Consider the following 24,911-nt stretch of genomic DNA (forward strand, 5'->3'; position numbering starts at 1 on the left):
ACCTCAGGAGGTCATCTAGTCCAATCCCCTGCTCAAAGCAGGACCAACACCAACTAAATCATCCCAGCCAGGGCTTTGTCAAGCCGGGCCTTAAAAACCTCTAAGGATGGAGATTCCATCACCTCCCTAGGTAACCCATTCCAGTGCTTCACCACCCTCCTAGTGAAATAGTGTTTCCTAATATCCAACCTTCACCTCCCCCACTGCAACTTGAGACCATTGCTTCTTGTTCTGTCATTTGCCACCACTGCGAACAGCTGAGCTCCATCCTCTGTGGACCCCCCCTTCAGGTAGTTGAAGGCTGCTATCAAATCCCCCCTCACTCTTCTCTTCTGCAGACTAAATAACCCCAGTTCCCTCAGCCTCTCCTTGTAAGTCGTCTTTGCAATGGGAGGTATTCTAACAGTAGAAATAACAGCTTTTGTTAAAAGAAAACAGCCAAGGTTGCTGGTCCCCGGCATTTACCTACTCCAACAGCAATCTCATCAGGGATGTGTTCGTGTACAGATTGCAAACAAGCAATTATTTTTCTCTTCCTAAATCCATCCTTGCTGCAGGATGAAACAGAATCCCCTGTTGCGTGCCTTTGAGTGGCTGCTCACTCTAAACAACACTGCTGTGAGAGGCCCATGCACTTGATGCATTTGTGAGTTTTGCTGGAAGCTATTTTTTTCTTCACTCTGTAGCAAAGTTCAGTTAAAAATAAAATTGCAGTCCCTTTAAGCTTTATGACCTGCCAGATCAGATGCCTGTCATTTGTAGGCTTTGTGATAGGGTGCTTGGAGAGCCAGGCAGCCTAGCTGGTAGCACACTCAATTTCCATCCCCTTGCTCTCTGTTAGGGCAGTAGAGGGGCTGGTCGCTGACCCTAATCTGGAATCTTTGGCTCTCCACCTGCATCTGGGCAACAGCCCTTAAGTGGCCGTGTGAGGGGGACCTGTTCCTTCCCTCTCCACATATCCCAGCCCAGGGCCCCGTGGGAAGCAACGCTGGCATGGTTCTCCCTTCAGGGAGTCTAAATTCACTGGCAAAGCTAGAGAGGCCTTGTGGGTCTGTTGGTTAAAGAGGTTTGTGCCTGTGAGCTAAGAAACTTCTCCCTTTGTTCTTGGTCCTTCTGTATTTGGAGGAGCTGGACTTTGTATGTTCCTTACAACTAAACAAGATGTCAGCAAAGAAAATAGCAGCCTCTATCAATGTATCCTTCCAGCTTTGACTAACTGCTTGGATCAAAGAGGGGCAGCACATGTGCAGGAGTGAGACCAAGTTTCCAAGGAGACTAGAAAGATTGTGAGCTGCTGTTCCTGTTGAACCAAGATGGAACAAATAATGGAGTTAATTCCAGAAAACAAAAATTCCCAGCACGAATTAAAACAAGACCTAAAGCAGGATCTAAAGTGAGAGCTGGAGGTTACCCGGAAAGGGCACAGAGGTGACGTGCATGCTGAGAGGAGATCCCTTCTGGATCAGCAACTACCAAGTGCTCAGACGGATTGGGAAACCCAGCTGCGACACCCAGGCTGGAATGGGGTTGACCAACAACCTGACTGCCACAGACCAGAGATTCTGCCAGGAGATAATGTAGACCTAGACAAGCTTTGGCCTATCTGGAACTTGCTTACTCTGATGAGTTGCAGCAGTTCAGCCCCCCCGAAGGAAATCAAAGGGGCATTGACCATAGCAGAAGGCAGTTGCCTAAATGATGAATTGGGCCAGCCAGGGGACATTTACAACAGTTTGCTACCCTGTTTGTAACGCGCAGAGGGCCAGAGGGGAGCGGTCAGGCTGTCCCAGCTCAAGTAACTTTGTCCCAGCTCAAACATCCAATGAAGTGGGCTGTAGCTCATGAAAGCTTATGCTCAAATAAATTTGTTAGTCTCTAACATGCCACAAGTACTCCTTTTTTTAAAAAACTCTTGGAGGTTTATTTGGCTCAATTCGACACTGTAGCTCAAATGAATGGCTGGGAAGAGGGACAGAAGGAGGGCGACGATTAGCAGCCATCTTGGGTGGTCCAGCTCTGATGGTGCTGCATAACTTACCCCCAGAAAAGAGATTAAGTTATCCAGACCCAGGACAAACCTTTGAAATGTGGTTTGGAGCTACCCATGTAACTTAGGCCTTGGCTAAACTGGGAACTTACATCGGCATAGCTACATCTCTCAGAGGGGTGAAAAATCCACACCCCAGAGGGACACAGATGTGCTGACCAAAACACCTGGTGTAGACAGACCTGGATTGATGAAAAATTTTTCCATCCTCTCAGGGAGGTGGATACCTACAGCAATGGGAGAACCCCTCCCATCAGCATACATAGTATCTACACCAGCGGTTGTCAACTTGCGTCCCATTCAGCACAGAGCTGCGGCCCATGTGACATCCTCAGGCCCAAACAGGTAGATGACACATTGTGGGCTGCAGCTGCGGCCCACAATGGTAAATAGGTGGAAAGCCACTGATCTACACTGAAGCACTACAGAGGCACTCTAGTTGTTGAAGTGTAGATATAGCCTGCGCTAGCCGGGGCACAGCTAAGAGCTCGGAGAAAAGGGAAAGAAGAAACTTCACCAGAACCAGCAGAGGATCTGCACAGACTTGTGTTCCTGGCATACCCAGATACCAATGTGGCCTTCCAGGATAAACAATGTATAAGTGCGCAGCTAGAGTTGGATCTGCAGATCAAGATCGGTGGAAGGAGGCACAAACGCTCCAGGAGGCTGTGGAATTTGCCACCAAGCTAGACTCTCTTTTTTTCAGCAATGCACCAGAAGAAAAAGCAGCCAGGCGTGAGGAAGTTGGAAGTTGTCTCTCTGAGCCTGGTAAGTGCAGCTGTGTCTAATATGAGTGATAAAAGAGGGGATGCTAATCTGGCTCATGACACTTTTGAATGATTAGAAAAAATGATACATTTGGCTTGTAAAACAAAGGAAATTGGCAATAATGCACAAACTAAAGGAAACAGTTTAGTTAAATGCTGATACTGTGACAAAACTGGCCACAAAAAGATTGTAATAAATTTAAGGCAGGCCAAGACCAACTGTCACAGGTGTCTAATGAAACCTCTTTCCTAGTTTGGGAAATGGGGAACACCAAGCTGAAGGGGCAAAGTTTGGGGGAGGTACAAGGATCAGACCCACAGATCTGGGCAGCTAAAGCGCAATATTGGGGGTTTAGCTATTGAATGTGTAATAGGATGTATCCTGTGTATTGGAATAGTTGACACAGGCTCAAACATAACAGTTGTTAGACCTGATGAAGAACTCTGTGTAAGCTGGAAAGTTTGTCTCTTTCACTAACACAAGTTGGTCCAATTAAAGATATTACCTCACCCACCTTGTGTCTCAGGCCTGGCCTTCACTCAAAAGTTAGGTCGACACAGCTACGTTGCTTAGGGGTGTGAAAAAGCCACACCCGTGAGCGACATAGGGCTTGGCTACACTTACGAGTTACAGTGCAATAAAGGAGCCCCGGGTGCACTAGCTCACTACCCATCCACACTGGCAAGGCACGTAGAGTGCTCTGACTCTGCGGCTACAGCGCTGCTGGTACTCCACCTCGGTGAGTGGAATAGCGTTTGCTGTGCCCCTGCTGGAGTGCCGCGGCACCAGTGTGAACGAGGTGTTTCTTTACTGCACTCTGATCCGCCTCCGGAAACATCCCCTAATCCCCTTAAGTCAAGTGGCCACTCTTGTCATTGTTTGGAATCGGCTGTAGGAATGTGGAAATGCCCTTTGAAAGCTCCGTTTCTGACAGCCGGCTGCTTATCTGCTCCGGGACAAAGCAACCATTAGTGTGGAATGCTGTGAGAGAGAGAGGGGTGTGAGGGCGAGGGGGATCTGCTGCTGTCTGAGCTTACAAGACATCATGCTGACATGCTCTCAGCCCCCCAAAAACCCACTTTCTTCCCCCCACATACACACAACACACTCCCTGTCGCACTCCACCCTCCCCCCCATTTGAAAAGCACATTGCAGCCACTTGCATGCTGGGATAGCTGCCCATAATGCACCACTGCAAGTGCCGCAAATGTGGCCACGCCAGCGCGCTTGAAGTTGTCAGTGTGGACAAACTGCGGTGCTTTCCCTGTTGCGCTCTACAAAGGCGGGTTTAACTCAAAGCGCTCTACATCTGCAAGTGTAGCCATGCCCATAGTTAAGCCAATCTAATGCTCGGTAGACAGTGCTAGGGCAACTGGAGAATTCTTCCATCAACCTAGCTGTGGCCTTGTGGGGAAGTGGATTACCTACACTGATGGGAGTATTCCCACTGATGCTGTCAGGAGTGTCTACACTGAAGTGCTACAGCAGTGCAGCTGCACGGTTTAAAGTGTAGACAAGCCCTTAGTTATTTGACCAGCTGTGCGAAAAAGGCTAGGAGATAGGGATCCAAAATAGAAGTACCTAATTGGTTCCAAATGGATACAGTGACACCCATCCAAAATTTGGGAAAATTGGGTTTGAATATTGGTCCTCTGGAATTCAAACAAGAAGTCTGGGAGGCTGAAATGGTGGATGAGACAATAATTTGCTTGTCATTTTGACTAATAACTGTGTAATCAGTGCCAGGAAACGTGTCCTCCAACTTCAGTCTGTGGAAATTCCTTTTAAATATGTAGCCCAGGTGAGACCAATGGTTTGTAGGCACTTGTGTGCAGTGAATGTGTTCTTCTGCCCCTGGGGACAGACACTATATCAGCTATGTGCTGTGATAGCTTTCCAGCAAGGGAACAATGGGGAGTGACTGAAACTGTTCTGAGACCCAGGGTCCCAGGGGAATCTTAGCTGCTAAAGCTTTTTATGGCTTCGAATCAGGAAAGGATCCCTGTTTGCTGAATGTCTCTGATAAGCAGCAAATATTACAAAGGGAACTATGGTTGTAAAATGTGAATCAGTGGATCTGGTAAATATCAGTACAGAGGAAAACTATAAGAGGGAAGTAGGGAAAGGTGAGCTCCCCGAGTTTCTATTGGACTTGCTGCAGCACAATGCTGTACATTTAAATGAAGAAAAGCAGAAGAGTGCAGGAGACATTCAGGTCAGGAATCAGGACGCTTCTCTCCTGTCCCAACAGAGATACAGGCTGTACTGCACTGGTCCGGCCCAGGACTGATGCTGTGGGAAACTAACCCGTTAACCATCCACCTCACCGGTCACCGGCAGCAAAAAAGGGAAGAGGCACTACAGGCCGTCGCTGAAATGTATCAGGGAGACACAAGTGAGCCTTCAGCCAGCCCTAGGGCCTCACCTGTGGTGCTGGTTAAGAAAAATGGTGGAAGCACCAGAATCTGTGTGGATTATAGAAAATGAAATGAAGTCACTTTAAGGGATTCTTCTCCATTACCATGAATGGATGATGCTCTGGATGCTGTAGCAGGTTCAGTCTGGATTTCACAGTGGACCTGAAAAGTGGGTATTGGCAAGTGACCCCAAAGGATAGGGAAAAGACTGCTTTCACAGCAGGACAAGGCCTCAGAGTGGTGGCTTGCAGCCTGTGCAATAAACCAGATGCATTTGAGAGGCCCATGGAGAAGGTGTTACATGGCATACCCCTCTCAGCCTGTCTGTTATACCTAAATGATATAATTATGCATGCTAAAGCATTCCAGTGGGAACTCATACATCTACAGCTGGGCTGTGCTAAACTGATGACTGCCAGTCTGAAAATGAACCCCAGGAAATGTGAGTTTTTGCTCATAGAGGTAATCTGCCCTGGGCACACAACCAGGGAGGGGGAATTCCCTTGACAAAAAGAAATCTGAGGCTGTACAGATCTGGCCAACTCCCTGAACACACGTTTGCACAGAGATTTGCAGGGCTCTGCTCCTGTTCCACTGGGTTTATTTGTGGGTTTGCCAATATTGCAAGCCCACTGCATAGACCAGGTGAGACGGGGGAAACCATTTCCGTGATCAGCAGAGTGTGATGTATCATTTTTTGAGTTGAAAAAGGCTCTGGTGACTAATCCTGTCTTGGCCTGTCCATGTTTCAAAACCTCTTTCAAATTGGACACAGATGCTGGTGCTTATGGTTTGGGGCCAGTATTGACACAAGAACACAATGGACGTGAGCGGGTAATGGCTTATTACAGCAAACATCTAAGCTCTCTGGAAAGAAATTATTGTAGCACTCAAAAGGAACTCCTGGCAGTGGTTAGATCTACAGAACATTTTCATCCCTATCTGTGACGGGAGTTCTTTATGGTCAAGACAGACCATGCTTCCCTGCAATGGCTCTTTCGATTCAGAAATCCTGAGGGGTAGCTTGCCAGGGGGTTGGAGAAACTACAGTGCTGTGATTTCACAGTGACACACAGGCCATGGTAACTGTGATGCCTTGTTTGGATGGTCTTGTTGGGAAGCTAATTGCAAACCCTGCCCCAAGCAGGAGAGCAAGGAATTGGCTGCTCAAGGGAATGGATACTCCTCTCTTCCTCTAATTCGCAGAAGTCCCCATGGTCCTGGTTCATTCAGGGGAACAGTGGGGGTGGGGTTTCAGGAATGGACCCCAGAGCAACTACAAACTTCCCACAGAGGATCCTGATGTCAGGATAGCGTGTGATTGGAAAACCAAAAAAAACCCCTGGATGTAGTGTCCCCTGACAAGGCCACAGTAAAAGCTTTCTGGTCACAGTGGGGAAGCTTGGAGTTCAAAGATTGAGTATCCTATAGGTCGGAGATGGGGGAAGCCAGTGAGTGATAGGTACAGGTGCCAGCTGGTTGTGCCAGATACATTGAAAACAGATATAGAAAGCTGGTGCAGGAATGTGTTGCTTGCATTGCAGAGAAGGGGCCTCCTATGACTAGGAGAGCCACTTTACAGCAGTCTCGTGTGGGGGCACCAGTGAAGCACTTTGCTATTGATGTTCTTGGGCTCTTGCCTGAGCCAGAGTCTGGCAATCAACATTTGCTGTTAGCTATGGCCTGAGGCTTATCTAATATGGGCTCAAGAAGCTGTGACATGGGCCTCAGTGAACGTATGTTTCACCAGATTTGGGGTCCCAGCTGAATTATACACAGATCAAGGCTTTGAATCCAATATGTTTCAACAGGCTTGCGAGATTCTGGGATTCCACCAAACCCCAGCTCAGCCCCAGTCTGACGGGATGGTGGAAAGGGTCAGTAGGACTTGGGGGGGTGGGGTTCAGCTGGTTCCCTGTGTGGAACAGCACCAAAGGGACTTGGACCAGCACATTTAATTCCTTTTGATAGCTTATAGAATGGTTGTCAATGAGAGTGCACAGTGTGCCCCAGTACTCCTCGCGTTTGGGCAGGAGCTGAGAACCTCAGCAAAGCTCTTCCCTGGAGAGGAACAAAGGGATTTCAACCATTTGGAGCATGTAGAAACCGTACAATGCAAAACTGAAAAAGTTCCCCCCTTTGCTAGGGAAAATGTGAAGATCTCCTTTACCAGAGTGAAAGGGCTATAGGATGTAAGGGTCGTATAGGGAAACTGGTTTGACAATCCCAGAGGAAAGAAGGGTAGGAGCCCTAAGCTGAGTGAACCTTGGCAGCGACCGTACACAGTGCTCACCCAAATAAACCAAGTGTACAGGATCTAGCTGGGGCCCAGGACTAAATCTAAAGTGACCCAGAAGGACCATCTGAGGAGGTAGCGGGAGAGAGGATTTCAGCATAGCTACCCCCAAGGGTCAGATCGCTGCTCAGCCTCATTTGGAGAAAGAACTTGGACCCAGGTCTCCCACATCTCTGGTGAGTGCCCTGTCCATCTGGCTGTTGTGAGGCAGATTGCTCACAAGCTCTTCTGGAAGAGTTGTTCGGCGTTGTATAAATAATTAAGTATTCAGTAGAGCAGGAGCTTGATCCCAGGTGTCACATATCCCCAGACCCTAACCACCAGGCTACAGAGTCAGTCTCTCTAGCCCAAAGTACATTTAATTGTTTGTATGAAGTGGAAGAACTCCCAACAGGAGAGTCTGAGAATGTTAACTAGAAATCCTCCCTATAGTTTCATGCAAAAATTTTCAAAAGGTCTCGGGTTCTTCTCAGCGTTGACCAAGAAATGTTTTGAAATGTCAAAAATATTTGTGGGGCAGGAAAACTGTTTCTACCCAGCTCTACCTTTAATACTTTTAATTGTAAAACCACAAATGTTGGCCGAATACTGCTGAAAATGGGAAAATATTAGGCCAAAAACTGGAAAGACATATGGTTTTTGGCTGACAATTTTTCAGTTTTCTGACCAAAAGTCGAAAATGTCCTGGAAAAACACACACTTTCTGTAGAAAAAATTTATTGAATGAAAAATCCAATTTTCCCTTGGAGGGGAAAAAGGTTTCAATGGAAAAAGTTTGCCCAGCCCTACTAGAAAGCTGGTCTTCTCCATCCTAGGAAATATAGCGAGGTCTGTAGCTAGCTAGGCAAATAGCTGTCATGGCAGAGTGTTTTCTGAGCAATCAAGAACCGGCGGAGCAGAGTTTCTGTAATGCTTTTGTGGGATTGTTAACTAGCTGTGTTATGGCTGAGGTGGTGACCACCAAAGATGGACTCAGGAGATATACATTAGGTGCCCGGCTCTACCCCAAGACACCTTGTGTGACGTTCCTTTATGCCTCATTTTCCGATGGGAATAATATCACTTTCCTGTGGGGGGTGCATTCTCGTCCTGGGGACAGTCAGTGGTTAGTCCCTGAGGTCTGGAATAAAACAGAATGAGTTTATTATGTGCCCTCACTGCTCTTTGCCCAGGTGCTGTGAGCATAAATTCAGTAACGTGTATGGGGTGCTCTGTGAGCACCACAGAAAATCCTTTACATAAAGCCAGTGCGGTACAAGCTTCCTCTGACTGGGGTGTTGTGGCAGACATATTCATAGGCACCCCACTGCTGGTGATTCACACAAACACTCATGTATTGAGTGTGGATGCATGTGCAAGCATCGGAGCTGTGCTATGCAGGCCAGGATGCTGATGGCAATGCTGAGCGTTTGCACGAGCTCCATGGGTTTGCCTGGTTTTGTAAAGCTAACCTCAGACAGCTTGGAGTTGGATATTAGCTAAGGGAAGTGCCAAAATGAAGGGATGCTTATCTGAGCTAGCACCAGATGCCGTGGGTCTAATTGGTCAAGCTAGAAGCTGCAGATTCAGAGGTGGGGGAAACCAGTTAACATTGCTTTTCTGAACCTCAGAAAAAAACTTTCTTTGAATTTGGGGTCCAGGTGGAGGGGGCTCTTCTGTTACCCAGTAGAGCTCTGCAGAGCAGCCTCACCTTGCAAGGAATTTGGGGTGTCCTTCAGAGCGATACGGTGGTAACTGTTAACCAGGAGAACTCACTTCCCCTCTTCCCCCGTGGACGCAATAGACATCAAAGATATCATTGACAAGGGCCAGTCTGAGCCCTGGCTCACGGACCTGGAAGGAAAGGTGGGCAGACAGACTAGGCCGACTCAGAATGCCTCCAGCTGGTGCCACAGAGCCCCGTTGGGGCACAAAGCAGCCTTGGTAGAGTCTTTAAAAGGGCCCAAATGCCCTTTCCCCTCTGTCCGTTCTCTTCCGCCCTTTCCCTCCATGCCTCTCCTCCCTCTCCCTCCCCTCTGATGCAGGGACGGGGAGGGGAAGAGAGAGCTGCTCTGTGTGGCCAGCAGGGGGTGCACTTTAGCTGCACTGTCCTTCAGCCCTTCCAGAGAGCAGTAGCAGCCCTGCTGCCTGGCCCTGCCGTGACCCAGTGGGACGTGCCCATGTGCCGCTCCCAGCACTCTGTTCCAAAGCGTGCCCCATTTTCACTGCACCTGCGCTTGATCATTCCCTGTGAGGGGAGAAACTGAGATGTCCTGGCTTGTTATTTTTCAGATCTTCCTAGCAGTGGCTAATTTTGAGCAGAATGAAAGGGGTCAGGAGTTCTCTGTAATTTACAAGTGGAGCCACAGAACAGAGAAATTCTTCCCGTACCAGCGGATCGCCACGCACAGCGCTAGGGACTGGGAGGCCTTTGACATTGAGGGAGAGGCCTTCCTCGCGGTTGCCAACCACCGAGAAGGTACCTTGCCCTTATTCTTCCTGGCAGTGCTCGGTCGGTAGGTGCTGAGTGCAGGAGGTTTAGTGGGATACAGCCATCTGGGACCTGTTGAAGGAGGACTCGGGGACCCATCCTGCCTGTAACACCCCGTTTCAGAGTGGGGATGTTCTGGACCGACCTCATGGTGTCGTTAAGCGCCCCGTTATTGGGCAGGCACCTCCACAGCAGGAACATGGGGTGGGATCCTGGCCCCAGGGCCGTCAATGGGAGTTCTGCCAGTGGCCTCAGTAGTGCAAGGATATCACCCATAAAATGCAAACCCTGGGAAAACGCTGTTGTATCTGGTAAGGCTGATGCTTAGTAAAGTTTTAAACAGTAGCCTTTTGCATTCTCAGCGTGCTGTCTGTAGCAAAGGCAGGAGCTAGCCCTGCTTTGGGGGCACTGTTTTGACTGGATATTTGATTCATTTCCATTTGTTTGTCAGGAGAAAGGGTACGGAAGAAGATGTAACAGTAGCTACTGGAATCAGCAGAGACTGATCCTTGTCATGGATGGCTAATGTAATGACCCCGCTAATGTAAATGAAGGGCATTGGACATCCTCTCTTTTACCTGCAGAACCTTCTTACCCCTTCTACCTACAGATAGCAAAGTACTCTGCAGAAATTATTAAACCACTCAGAGAGAGAAAAATATTGTCTGCATCTTACTGAGGTGGGGAAACTGAGGCACAGCATGATTAAGAGTCTTGCCCACAATCACACAACAAGCAAGTTGCTTAGAAATAGACACCAGATCTCCCAGCTCCAGTGCTTTAACCACTAACCATGAGTCTCCCTAACATCTCCTAGAAGGTGGTGCGATTTTCGGTTAGCAAACAAACTGTGGTGATGGGAAGAAATGTGGTCATTGCTGGGAGGAAGGGTGTACAATGATCCATTTTACCCCGTGGGAAATTTCCAATCCCGCCGGCCATCCACACACAGAGCTCCCCTGGTTGTTAGGTCAAAGAGATCCCAATCCCCTGTCATTCATAGGTGACCTCTTCCATCACAGCCCACTTCTAGCCCATCACTGGAACAGCGTCTCTGCCTTGTAGAGATCCCTCTCCCTCTTACCCCGGTGTGGCTGTAGATATGAAATGATACATCTGAGTTACAATTTCCCTTCTCACCATTAAAGTGAAGGATTCCACTTCAGAGGGACTCTGACAAAACTCCTCGCTAATGACCCAGCAGTTGTTGCTTCTCGCTAATCCTCCTGTTTGTCACAGTTCCATACTGAGGCACAATCCCAGTTGCCTCACTGCGGTCCTTGACATGCGTTCCTGCTTCACGCTGGAGAAAGCGGATAGTGTACAAGTGGGTCTTTGAAACACCAGGCCGGCGAAGAAACCAGCGTCTTTCTCCTGTTGAGTTAGCCAAATCGTGTTTCGCTGCACCCAGAAGACCCTTACAAACACCAGCCCTTTAAAGATGCTCCTTCTGCTGATCTGTCAGACGTTAACGACTGTGAAGTATCTGCATCAAAAGGGCACCGTCAGCCTGGCCACATCTCATCCTGAGAGAAAAGTGTCCCTTGAACTCTCAAGTTAGGGCAACCATCGGGAGCACAGAGGCTACCTTGTAACATTCTCCAGAGTACATATATGTTCTTGCTACATACTCTAGGGTAGTTGACTAACTGTTGCTTGTATTGACTGCTTGGACTGAGAGTCATGAGCCATTTCTTCATTAGAGTGTGTTTGCATCTGCCCCGCCCCCAACCCCATCCTCTATGGAGTAACCATGAGCATACCATGCTGGCCTGACTTCATTCCATGTGTTCACACCGGCGTTTGTGTACCATCAGCTGTGATGATCTAGTGATGGGGATTTGGATACCCCCATACAAGCTGGCTGGGCATTGTGATATCCTCCCTAATAGCTCACCTACCACCCCCATCTGAGGTTTGTTCTGCCAGGAGGGATATTGCAATGGTTTCAATGGATGGGCTGCATTCATAGAATCTCATGGTTGGAAGGGACCTCAGAAGGTCATCTAGTCCAACCCCCTGCTCAAAGCAGGATCAATCCCCAATTTTTGCACCAGATCCCTAAATGGCCCTCTCAAGGATTGAATTACGTGGCATCATTCCTAAAGGCTCATCAGAAGAGTTTTAAAGAGATAGTACTTCTACTGGGGAGCAGTGAAAACACACTTGGTTTCCCAATGGGTTAAAATAATCTCTGAAAGTACCTTTCCTCTTACACAGTCTGCATCTCCCGCAATAACTTGCTAGGCTTTATACAGCACTTTTCATCAGTAGGTCCCAAAGTGCTTTACAAAGGAAGTCGGTATCATTCTTCCCATTTTAAGGGTGGGGAAACCAAGGCCCAGAGAAATGATGTTCCTTGCCTGGTCGTCTTGGCAGAGCCAGGAATAGAAGTCAGGTCTTCCACTGAGTGCTGTAGCCACAGTTCTAAACGCTGTATCTGACCGCCAGGCAAGGCCAGTAAGAGACACCTGCCAGGGGGGAGAGAGCCCCACAACCCTGGAGTCTACAGGCTCTGTCGGCCGCAGGAGTAAAGACAACAGTTGCCTACGGAAAACCTAGAACTAGCAAATATGGGCTGGTGAATCTGAGCGATGAATCCTGTGTTTGTAATGGGGAATTGGGGGCATCAGCAAGGAGTGGGAGGAGACCTTGGGAGCCATTTCGTTTCCAGGGGAAACCTCTGCTTTGCAGCTGGAATCCTCAAAGCCTCACATCATGGCCATGATGCGAGGGAGGTGCAGGGTCTAGTGGTTAGAGTCCTAGACTGGGGTGTGGGAAATGTGGGGTCAGTTCCCTGCTGTCACAACCTGCCTGTGCGACTTTGGGTGAGTCACTTAGCCTCTCTGGGCCTCGGTTTCCGCATCTGTAAGGTGGGCATAACAGCCCTGCCCTACATATGTTACCCACTAGGAGGTGCTCAGGTGCTGTGGTAACAGGAGCAGATAATTACCATAGATAGACTCCAGCTGTCAATCATTCTCCTCCCCCGGGGAACGTCTCTAGGTGTAATGCCTGTGCACCCCTTCACTCATCAGCATGGGGGTTACATAGGACTTACGTGTGCCCAGACCTTGTGCTGGCCTTGCATGGGGTGAACATCATTATTTCCCCATTATTTCCCCAAAGTGTTCATGTTGCTGTCACATCATCTCCTCTCCGTTGGCCTCTAAGAGCAGCGTATTTTTCCCCGTGTGTCAGCTGCATCTCCAAACATCATCAGCTAAGGGCTAGTTTTCTCAAGCGCTGGGCATGTTTGATCCTGTGAGGTGCTGACCACTAGCCAAGCATTTAAACACATGCTTACCTTTAAACTTCAATGGGATTGGGCCTGGGGCTTGGTTTCAGTGGCACGCCTCGCAAATGCCAAGCCCCCTGGACTGAGTCCCAAACCCTCAGCACCTCGCAGGATTGAGCACTGGTGGTCTTCAGCTCCCACTGAGCGCTAGCTTGTGTCCATACTAACAGGATGCAGGAGTTTGGACTCATTCCACACACTGAGGCTAGCCATGAAGTTGCAGCGTGCTGCCACCCAGAGGGGAATGTTAGTATAAAACCACGAGGCCTTCAAATTATTTAACACAAAAGGGCCGCAAGTACCGCTCAGAGCTCTGGCGACGGTAAAACGAGTGACTAGCCAGTGGTTTAATCAGATTCATGAAAATAGCTGAATCTGTCTGAAAAGCACTTTGCTCTACTATTAGTGGTACAAGCACAAAGAAAAGAGCAAGGTTTGTTAAAGGGTTAGGGTGGTTAATAAATGCATAGGTTGGAAGGCCAGAAGGAACTGCTAGACCAAGTAGTCTGACCTCCTGTTCACCAGAGACCAGAGACTTGCTCTTAGTGATTTCTGCATCCAGCCCATATTCGTGGTTGAGCTAGAGCATATTATTAGAAAGACTTCAATCTTGGTTTAAAGACTGATTTCCCCCTGAGAAATGATCATGCCCATAACTGAAACCTCCTTGATATCTATTTTTCTTCTATATCTGTCACCTTCTCATTTTATGCTTCTGTAGTAAATAAACGGTACAAACAACCACTCCACTTCTCTGCAGTTAAAAAAATGAGCGATTAAAAATTCAATAAAAAATACAGGTTTAAACTGGTGTGCCTGAGAAGGACTGAATCTCTGCACTGCTGCAAATATAAAGTGGAAAGATTTATTTCAGCCTTCTCACTGTAAATCAAGCAAACAGCCAGCCATCCCGCGTGACCAGCTGTGCAATAATTAGGCATAGAACCACAAGAGGAAGGAATCGGAGATATTGACAGTAGGTAATCAGTGGCCTATGAAAACTATCAGCCCTGCATTTTTAGGGGCCCACCATTACACACATACTTGTAGGAAAAGAAAATTCAGGAAAGAGACTTGTTTTAGCTCAATGACAGTATGAAAATCAAAAGGCTCACCTTTTATTTTCTATTATAATAGATCATATAATACAACAGAAAAATGTTGCAACAAAAAGTCATTTCAAAAGGAAAAACTGAAAATGTTTCATTGTGAAAATGCTGAGACGGAACACTGGGATTGCTGGAACTATTTTCTCTCTCTTTGTCGCTGAAATGTTGGTGAAATTGCCATGATTTTGTGACGCGTTTAGATTTTGATGGAACTGCATGTGCTGATGGAACACTGTTGGGCTGTAATTTTTCAGACCAGCTCTAGTCCTTGCGCATGCATTAGTATGCATTAGGCTGTGTGCTAAAGGCAGGCTGGAGTGACTCTCACGTTCGGGCAGCACTATGGTCCAGGAGAGCCTGGGGGTGGGAGCTGAAAGGTGCTGGGTAACTCCACCGAGGAGAGATGAAATGGAAGCCCCCAAATCAGGCCGCCCAGGAGGTTACTTTGCATGGTGAGGAGGATGGAAGGGAGGGTAGAGAGCTCTATTCTCAAGTGTTTTGCTGGGAAAGGGAAAGCTGGCAATGCAGCCAGCCAGTTGGGCCAAACAGCATTCTCTGTGTGTCACCCCCTGTGCCTGGTCACAGTGCTAGCACCAATCACTTTTTCTCCTGCACGGTGGGCTTTGGAACCAGGTTTGGTATTTGGGAATGAAGTTCTCTTGCCTTCGCACCGGGCTAGCGCCACGGCTGCCGCCCAGAGGTACTCAGCACAGTTGAGTCCAAAGGTCACTTTAAGCAAACTTTGCATCAGGCGGATGGGGCTTGTCTAGCCCCTTGCATGACTCAGAGCAGACTCAGGACTGCTCTGTGTTATGTCTGGCTGCCCTCAGCCCTAAGGAGTTATTCAGGCAGTTAGGGAGCGCCATGGCATAGGGATAGCCTGGCATGAGCTGCAGGACGGTCTAGCTGCCCCAAGTACATGCCTAGGGACTCAGATGGGCACACAGGTGGGGTGATTAGTCCTTCCCACAGCTCATGCTGCCAGGGCTGCGTTCTATTTTCAGTGCACTAGCTCAGGGAGCACTAACACAGTACGTCTCTGCGAGCTGGCCATCACACCCCAACCCAAAGCGTAGCCTCACCCCTAGATGTAAGAGCTGGTAGAGCCCAGTCAGGGTGTGTGCGCGAACAGGCAGGACCACGCTGTAGTGTCTATATCTGTACACGCACAGAGAGGAACTGATTGTCCCTTCTGTTGATCCCTCCTGTGCAATATTTCCTCAGGTCTCTCGGAAGCAAGACTGGTCCAGTCTCACCCAGCAGTTTTCCAGGGTGAATGGCACATCCCCAGCTGCCTGGTGTAGCTGGGACATTCCCTTTGAAGTGCAACATTTCAGTGGTGCCCAAGCACCAAACTCGGTAGCTGCACCCCTACTGAGTGGCAGAGGGCTGCAAGGCACTGTTAGAATTGCCCCCACATATCCAGGAGAAGTTTCCACTTAGGTATTACTTACTCCTCATTGTCCTTGCTGGGTTAACGCTGTCATTAGCTGAGAGAGGAACTGAATTGGTAGCGTCTGCTCCTTTGCTTCTTGGGAAGAAATTAGTCCCTAAGGGACAGACAGCTTAACTACTTTCCCCCCTTTCGTATATTTCTTCTGATCCTTCGCTAGTCTCTGTCAAGTTACTGTCTCATTTCTTTTGATCACCGAACTGCATTCTGTTTGCTAACGCCCTCTTCTTTTTCTGTCATTCCCAGGGGATAATCACAACATCAATAGTGTCATATATCGGTGGAACCCCAGGACTGGGCTTTTCGAGGCCAACCAGACAATTCCTACCTCTGGAGCCTACGACTGGGAATTTTTTACTGTTGGACCTTACTCTTTCCTAGTCGTGGCCAACACATTTAATGGCACATCTACAAAGATCGACTCCCACATCTACATCTGGCTCGGTGGCTCCTTTCAGCTCTTCCAGTCAATCCTGGTAAGAAGTTGCTAGTAGTCAGATTTGACTTCCCTTTCGCACTGAGTAGTTCCAGTGAGTTTAATGGGACTTCCCAGCTAAGTGAGGCCAGCTGGATCTGGCTGTATGAGGAGGTGCATGGCTCATGCAGGCCAGTGGGATCTGGCTGTAGGAGGAGGTGCGGCTCCCGGGGCCAGTGGGATCTGGCTGTAGGAGGAGGTGCGGCTCCCAGGGCCAGTGGGATCTGGCTGTAGGAGGAGGTGCGGCTCCCGGGGCCAGTGGGATCTGGCTGTAGGAGAAGGTGCGGCTCCCGGGGCCAGTGGGATCTGGCTGTAGGAGGAGGTGCGGCTCCCGGGGCCAGTGGGATCTGGCTGTAGGAGGAGGTGCGGCTCCCGGGGCCAGTGGGATCTGGCTGTAGGAGGAGGTGCGGCTCCCGGGGCCAGTGGGATCTGGCTGTAGGAGGAGGTGCGGCTCCCGGGGCCAGTGGGATCTGGCTGTAGGAGGAGGTGCGGCTCCCGGGGCCAGTGGGATCTGGCTGTAGGAGGAGGTGCGGCTCCCGGGGCCAGTGGGATCTGGCTGTAGGAGGAGGTGCGGCTCCCGGGGCCAGTGGGATCTGGCTGTAGGAGGAGGTGCGGCTCCCGGGGCCAGTGGGATCTGGCTGTAGGAGGAGGTGCGGCTCCCGGGGCCAGTGGGATCTGGCTGTAGGAGGAGGTGCGGCTCCCGGAGCTAGTGGGATCTGGCTGTAGGAGGAGGTGCGGCTCCCGGGGCCAGTGGGATCTGGCTGTAGGAGAAGGTGCGGCTCCCGGGACCAGTGGGATCTGGCTGTAGGAGAAGGTGCGGCTCCCGGGACCAGTGGGATCTGGCTGTAGGAGAAGGTGCGGTTCCCGGGGCCAGTGGGATCTGGCTGTAGGAGGAGGTGCGGCTCATGCAGGCCAGTGGGATCTGGCTGTAGGAGGAGGTGCGGCTCCTGGGGCTAGTGGGATCTGGCTGTAGGAGGAGGTGTGGCTCCCGGGGCCAGTGGGATCTGGCTGTAGGAGGAGGTGCGGCTCCCGGGGCCAGTGGGATCTGGCTGTAGGAGGAGGTGTGGCTCCTGGGGCCAGTGGGATCTGGCTGTAGGAGGAGGTGCGGCTCCTGGGGCCAGTGGGATCTGGCTGTAGGAGGAGGTGCGGCTCCTGGGGCCAGTGGGATCTGGCTGTAGGAGGAGGTGCGGCTCCTGGGACCAGTGGGATCTGGCTGTAGGAGGTGGTGCGGCTCCTGGGACCAGTGGGATCTGGCTGTAGGAGGAGGTGCGGCTCCTGGGGCCAGTGGGATCTGGCTGTAGGAGGAGGTGTGGCTCCTGGGGCCAGTGGGATCTGGCTGTAGGAGGAGGTGCGGCTCCTGGGGCCAGTGGGATCTGGCTGTAGGAGGAGGTGCGGCTCCCGGGGCCAGTGGGATCTGGCTGTAGGAGGAGGTGCGGCTCCTGGGGCCAGTGGGATCTGGCTGTAGGAGGTGGTGCGGCTCATGCAGGCCAGTGGGATCTGGCTGTAGGAGGAGGTGTGGCTCCTGGGGCCAGTGGGATCTGGCTGTAGGAGGAGGTGCGGCTCCTGGGGCCAGTGGGATCTGGCTGTAGGAGGAGGTGCGGCTCCTGGGGCCAGTGGGATCTGGCTGTAGGAGGAGGTGCGGCTCCTGGGGCCAGTGGGATCTGGCTGTAGGAGGAGGTGCGGCTCCTGGGGCCAGTGGGATCTGGCTGTAGGAGGAGGTCCATGGCTTATCGTCTGGGGACAGACCGACAACCTCTCTCTTTGTGCGTGAATTGGTGAAAAAAGCAAAAGCTGCTGAGAGCGTCTCCTTTGATCACGGAACTCGTGGAAGCCTATTTTGTGCCCACTGAAGACAAAAATCAATATAGAAAATTAATCAAGCTTCTTCCTTCTCACAAAACATACACCCTTCCCCAGCTTTGTTCTCTTGTCTTTTGCTACTTGAGTGTAATAGCCCAAAGTCTGTCTCCTGCCTTCCAGGGATTCGAGACAATGCTAGATAATAAGTGTAGAGAGAAGTGTTCTCTAGTCCCATGGGGTACTGCTGGGGTTTTCTTTCCTAAAGACTTGCCAAGTTCAGGTTTTTTTTGTATGCAGTGGCAGTGTTGCTAGCTGACATCAGTGGCTGGGAGGTACCCCCTTGGGTAAGGTGCCAAACTGGTTTGGGGCAGCAGAGGAGAGGAACAGTAGAGTGTGGGGCGGGGGGGCTACATGACCTCGGCGTCGACCCCAAGCCCATTACACACCTGCTTTCATCAATGCACATATTAGTGTTTGCTGTCTGTACAGTTCCAGTCGTGTGCCAGGCACTTTAGAGACTGCTGAGAAGACAATGTCCATGCCCCCACAGGCCGAGACCCGAACATACAAGCTGAGGAGAAGAGCTGGGGGCAGCTCCTTGAATGCTGCCTGCCTTTCCTCACAGCTTTACAGCAGCTCCTAGTGCATCCTGCCATGGGCTGACTCAAACATGAAGCAGAAACCATGTGAACATCAAACAAGCCCAAACTCGCCACAGCTATTTCTGATCACTCTAGATGTAGAAAAAGTGACTTATACAGCCCCTGCTGTGTTATCTTGCTGGGGGAAAACATTGCTGGGTGGGCGGGGATCTCCCAAGTCACTTTGCGGGCCGCTCTCCAAATCAGCAGAGCAGCAGGGCTCAGTGGGCTGATGGAGAGAGCAGCCCTGGCTGAGACAGCAGCGTAGTGCTGTCTACATCCCTACAGAACTGTTAGGCTCCGTCTCTCTGCCCTTCTCTTCATACACCTCTGCCCTCTCAGGCCCTGTGTTCCCCAGCCCATTAGCCAAGCAGCATCCGACACTGATGGTGAAACTCTAGCCCTCTGAGGTCTATGGGAGTTTTGCCATTGACTTAAATTTCACCCTCATCCCGTTGACTGGAGCAGTCTCTGCTGAGTGCTGGGAGTTTCTTTCTATCTCCAGGAGCTGCCTTCACAGCAAGAGCAAGAACACAGTGTAGGTTTCACCCAGCTCCTGGGTGTTAATCTGCCAAACTGTCCTCGTTTTAAAAGCAAGTACCCGTGCTTGGCTGGTCTCCTTGCCCAGCCCTTAGAGCTGCAGTCTGTGCTCTCTGAGGGTGACATCCAGGGCAGCAGCTACTGGGGTCTCGCTGGATCTAGAGTAAAAGTTCTGCCTACTGAATAATAGCCTGTGTTCCTAATTAGTCAGAGCCAGGGTCCAGAAAAGTAAGAGAATCACTGAGGTCACCTGCAGTATCCTTCTGAGAAAACAACTGGCTGAAATCAGCAAATCGCTCGCCTGGTGGCATTGCCACACCCTTGTACAAGGCTTCTTGGAAGGTTCATTATTTATACAATTTCACCTTCCCTCCCTTCCATGTGATTTTTAAATCCATGATGAGGGTGCTGAGATTTCAGTCCCTGGAGGACCGGGGCAAGGAGTGTTGTGAGAGGAATTCTGGGTTTACTGGAACACTTCGCTATGAGAAAGAGCCACTGGAGGATTCGGAAAGCTGCTGCTCTCCGCCAGTTACCAGCAGCAGGACTTGCTTCAGGCCGTAACAGCCAGTTCCTGTGTGGATGTTGTTTTTGGCAGGGCATGATTGCTCTCTTGGGGTATGTTCTCTCTTTCACAGAGGAGTATTTAACAAGCTCCAAATTGCAACCAGTGAAATGTGGCAGCTACATTCTCACAAGGCGGAGATGCATTTCAGTCCCATTTCTTGGATGCTGCTCCATGTCTGGCGAGCTTGATTTCTTTTTAATGGGAAATTGCAAACTCCCAATTTGATTTTAAAATTTACTCTTAAGATTTGTGAAAATCCCTAGCCTCCCTAAAGCAGCAGGAGCTAATAAAAGGAACAGAAAGTTCAGAACTAGAGCTAAGCAAGCTATGCCCTCAACATCAAATTGCCTGGACATTGATCTTCCGAAGCGTGTCACTCTAACACGTAGGGCTTCCTATCTCTCTGTTTCACTTTGTGGGGAGGTTGTCACCTAGAGACTCTGCTAGTGTTGGGGAGGAGAACCTGTGTCCCAAAAGCCTGTCCTGGAGCTGCCAGAATCTCTTCTCTTTCACAGCTTTGCTCAGATTATTTTGTGACAATTGTAGCCTCTGGATCACCAACTCTGAAACAGCGTGTACGACATCTGTTCCTGATACATGTATAATAGCATCACAGTGTGAAGCTGCTGGGGATGAGAGGTGATGCACTGTACAATGCTTTGGTCCTTCCATACAACAGCCTTCTCAGGCCTTGATTCAGTAAACCATCCCTCTTCAACCAAGTACCCTTTAAGTTCTGTATGCACTGTAAAGGGACTTAACGCATGCTTGAAGTAAAGCATGTGCTTAAATTCTCTGCTGAAATGTGGCCTAAAACAGGCCTACGCACACCTGTGTAATAGGTTTGAGACCTCCATCAAAAATTTATTCATTGAATCATGGAAATGTCAGGCTGGAAGGGACCTCAAGAAGTCACCAAGTCCAGTCCCTTTTATTGTCGCAGGACCAAGTAAACTTAGACCAGCCCTCACAGGTGTTTGTCCAACCTGTTCTTAAAAACCTCCAAGGATGGAGATTCCACATTCTCCTTTGGAAGCCTATTCCAGAGCTTAACTACCCTTATAATTAGAAAGTTTTTCCTAATATCTAATCTAAATCTCTTGCTGAAGATTAAGCCCATTACTCCGTGTCCTACCTTCAGTGACCACAGAGAACAATTGATTGCCTTCCTCTTTATAACAACCCTTAACATATCTGAAGACTTTTATCCGGTTCCCCCTGAGCTGTCTTTTCTTAAGACTAAACATGCCCTCTTTTTTATAGCCATTCTTCGTAGTCAGGTTTTCTAAACTTTTTATCATTTTTGTTGCACTCCTCTGGACTCTCTCCAATTGTCCACATCTTTCCTTAAGTGTGGCACCCAGAACAGGACACAGTATCCAGCTGGGGCCTCACCAGTGACAAGTAGCGCAGGACAATTATCTCCTGGATCCTACATATGACACTTGTGCTAATACACCCCAGAACGATATTAGTCTTTTTTGCAACATCCATTGTTGACTCATATTCCATTTGTGATCCACTATCACCCCCAAGTCCTTTTCAGTAATACTGCCACCTGGCCAGTTACTCCCCATTTTGTAGTTGTGCATTTGATCTTTCCTTCCTAAGCAAAGTCTTTATTGAATTTATGCACTTGTCTTTATTGAATTCCATTTTGCTGATTTCAGACCAATTCTCCGATTTGGCAAGGTCATTTTGAATTTGAATTCTGTCCTACAGAGTGCTTGCTACCCCTCCCAGCTCAGTGTCATCTGCAGATTTTATAAGCACACTCTCCAGTCCATTATGGGCACTAGGACCCAGGAAAAGCTGCTTATCCGAGACATTAATGAAAATATTGACTAATACTGGATGCAGGATTGGCCCCTGCAGGACCCCACTAGGCACAGCTGTCAAAGTTTGACTCAGACTCACAATTTATCAGACCACTCTGTTTTATTAGCAAAGCTGCTCTGCTAATACATTTAGAAGTGAGCCCCCGAGTGGGGCTTGTGTCTTTTAATTTATACAGTTTTTTGGAGAACAAGTTACAGAGAAGTTACAGACAAAAGAAGAAAAAGATTTTAGTCACCACCCTTCAAGATCCCTGAGACCAGTCACGTATCTTCAATTACCTGCCACCCTTAACAATCTCCTTTTACAGCTTCCAGTTAACTTAACTAATTGCCCTTCACACCTTCCATTCTGATGCCTGCTTCTTAGACGTGCTGGCTCTATCTTAATTGCTTCTCCATTCAAAAGCTAACTGTCCCTACGTGTGCTCCCTCAGATACTTTGTTACATGTTTTGGCATGCCCTCTCATATACAATGTATCCAGCATGTCCCCTTATACAACGTTATACTTATACAATGTTATACTTCCACACACCCTCCACAGCAAACCATTGAAAACTACCCCCGAATATGGTCTTTCAACTAGTTGGGCATCCATGTTAAGGTCGTTTCATCTAGACCCCATTTCCCTGGTTTGTTTATGAGAACGTCATGTAGGACGGTGTGAAGAACCTGACTAAAATCTAAAGATATGTTACCCAGGTTCGCTTTTTCGGTTCATTCTAGACTTTTGGTGCTGCCGACTGGGAGGCCTTCCCCATTGGAGACAGAATCTTCCTCGCGGTGGCTAACAGTCATAGTTATGACAGTGCAACGGTAGTACTGAACAACTACTATGCCATCAACTCCTCCATCTATGAGCTAAACATCACGGCACAGATGTTTGTCAAGTTTCAGGATCTTCTCACCTACAGGTACCAACTCTCTTTTCAGTGCAAAAACATCTGCACTGGGTCCCGGAGAGCTCCCAATTTAACCTCCTTTCCAGTGATCACAGAGTCAGACATTTGTAGATTTTTCAGACCAGAAGGGACCGTGACCTCCTGCATAGCACAGGGCAGAGAATTTAACCCAGGGATTCACATAATACCGGCATCTGCCAGGGATTGCACTCATAGGCATAGTTTGACTGCTATACTGGGGGTGGGAGGGAAGCGCACCCATGCACATGCAAGCACCCACACGTGCATGCTGAAGCCGGTCCCCTTGGTCACTGGCTCTCTCCCCCCGCCTACAGTTGTACCTGGGCTGCTGGTGCTGGGGGGGACAGAAGGGCATAACGGGGGAGCCCCAGCTGCTGCTGGCAGCCACTCCGGCACCGGCTGCTGCAGTGATGTCCTTGCTCTACTGCTGCTGCAATTGCCTCCCTGCTGGGGCTGCTGCTGCCCAGGGAATGCCCCATGCTGGGCTCCTGCTTCCCCCGTCCATTCCTGTATCCCCTTTTCTTCCCCATCCGCTCCCTCTTCCTCTCCCCTTCTCTTCCCCCTGCCCCAGCCAACTTCCCTTCCCCACTGTCTCTTCTCCTCACCACACCCCCCTTACTCTGTTCCCTCGCCCCGCCCCAAGGGGCACTCATGGCTGTAGAGAAAACAGGTGGGCACTAGGACCCAGGAAAAGCTGCTCACTCAGTCCTGCTCCATCCGTTTCCCAGAGCCGAAATGATGGCAATGACAAAGTCCCCTTCTCTCCCTGGCCCCCAGGCTGAGCAGAACAAGCCCTGCAGGGCAGCTGAGCACTCACAGAAATAGGGGGGAAGGAATGGCATGTGACCCCTCCATGCCTCCCCTGTTTGAGAGGACCATGCCCCAGAGACCCCCCAAATTACACCTATGATTATGCTTCCCCTCCCCCCGGGAAACATGACGAGAGGGAGTCACTACGTAGGAACACCAGGGCCCATACCCTGACCTAGCTTAAATCAGCTGACTTCCATGAACTTCAATAGCTGTGCTGATTTACACCAGCTAAGGATCAGGCCCCCGATTTGGAAATTGAGGCATGTTCCCATTTAAGCAAAGGAGGGAGAGTGTGGCACATGACTGATGACTGGGGGTGGCTGGGGTGCTCAGAAGAAGGAGAGTCCCGTGTTTGTCAATGAAGGTTCCACCAACGCGTCTGTTCCCATCCTGTTTCAATGAACCACATTCTGTAAGAGGAGGACACAGCTGGCCACAGGGGTTATCTGATGTTTAGCAGTTGAGAGCGTAGGTTGAACAACTATCTAGATAGTTACTCTCTCAGGTCTACTAGCGTAGAACTGGGAGAAGGTGGTTAGAGGAACCCCCCACTTTGGACCCAGTTTTTCCCTCCCCACACTGGATTTCAGTGGCTGCATTATATGTCCCCTTTGCACCATATAACAGGCTGCCCAAGGTGCAAGGCAGAGGAGAACCAGGCCCAGTGTCCTATGCAGAGCTCAGTTACAAAGTCTGTATCACCAGCAAAGCCAGACAAGAACAAAAGGAAAAAAACCCTTCATTGTCTCTGTCCATTTCCCTGGCCCTCTGTGCCCAGTGGGGACCCACCATACCCAGGGCCCATCCAGATTACCCAGGGCCCATCCAGATACAAGCACTTCACTCTGCTCCACACATTCCTCTGCACTGAGGTGGATCTTCCTGGCCAGGCTAGTGGGGAGGCCCAGGTCCTTCTGCTGGCAGGGTGTGGGTAGATTTCAGAGTGCCGATCCCAATGGAAGCTGTGGATCATGTGGCCTCAAGGCCTGGCGCTGGAGCTTTGTGTTTGCTGAGACCGGGGACAGAAGGGAGCACTGAGAGGCCGTTTGTAGCTCAGCAGAAAGGAGGCTTCTCCCCATTCGATCTGAGTGCAGACCCTAGGGGGATGGATACATCGTAAAGCCTGATTGGCAATGTAAGAGCCCTGGGCTAGGCAGGATTGCTCTTCCTTCAGCCAGCTGCTTCCATGTCAGTCTCCACAATAAACTGAGCCCAGACAAGCCCTCCCTCATGAGTGCTGCCAGCCCTGTGCATTGGCGTAACACCCGCGAGCAACCTGCACCTTGGCAGGTCTTTAACTGAACTCCTCCTCCTGTGGGAAATCAGCCTTTCCGTGGCACCAGCACCATGGCATAGGTGAGCTACTTGGCCATCGTTTGTCAGCCCGCTCAGATGGGGTTCTAGCCCAACATGACCTCAGCTGCTCAAAGGGCAGCGTGCCTCTTTTGGCTGAGAC

At 49.9% G+C, this 24,911-nt stretch overlaps 1 protein-coding gene across 1 annotated transcript in view; it reads left to right on the forward strand.

Annotated features, from left to right (window-relative positions):
* The window catches only part of TSPEAR (thrombospondin type laminin G domain and EAR repeats), an 88,785-nt gene that overhangs the window by 55,681 nt on the left and 8,193 nt on the right, over positions 1-24,911 (forward strand). The window contains exons 8-10 of the mRNA XM_084639334.1: positions 9,800-9,986; positions 16,105-16,334; positions 22,446-22,633. Coding sequence (XP_084495460.1) covers positions 9,800-9,986; positions 16,105-16,334; positions 22,446-22,633 — 605 coding nt within the window. The remainder of the gene's footprint in view (positions 1-9,799; positions 9,987-16,104; positions 16,335-22,445; positions 22,634-24,911) is intronic.

This window comes from Lepidochelys olivacea (assembly GCF_965140295.1).
Source record: "Lepidochelys olivacea isolate rLepOli2 genome assembly, chromosome: 9".
NCBI classification, from domain to species: Eukaryota; Metazoa; Chordata; order Testudines; family Cheloniidae; genus Lepidochelys; species Lepidochelys olivacea.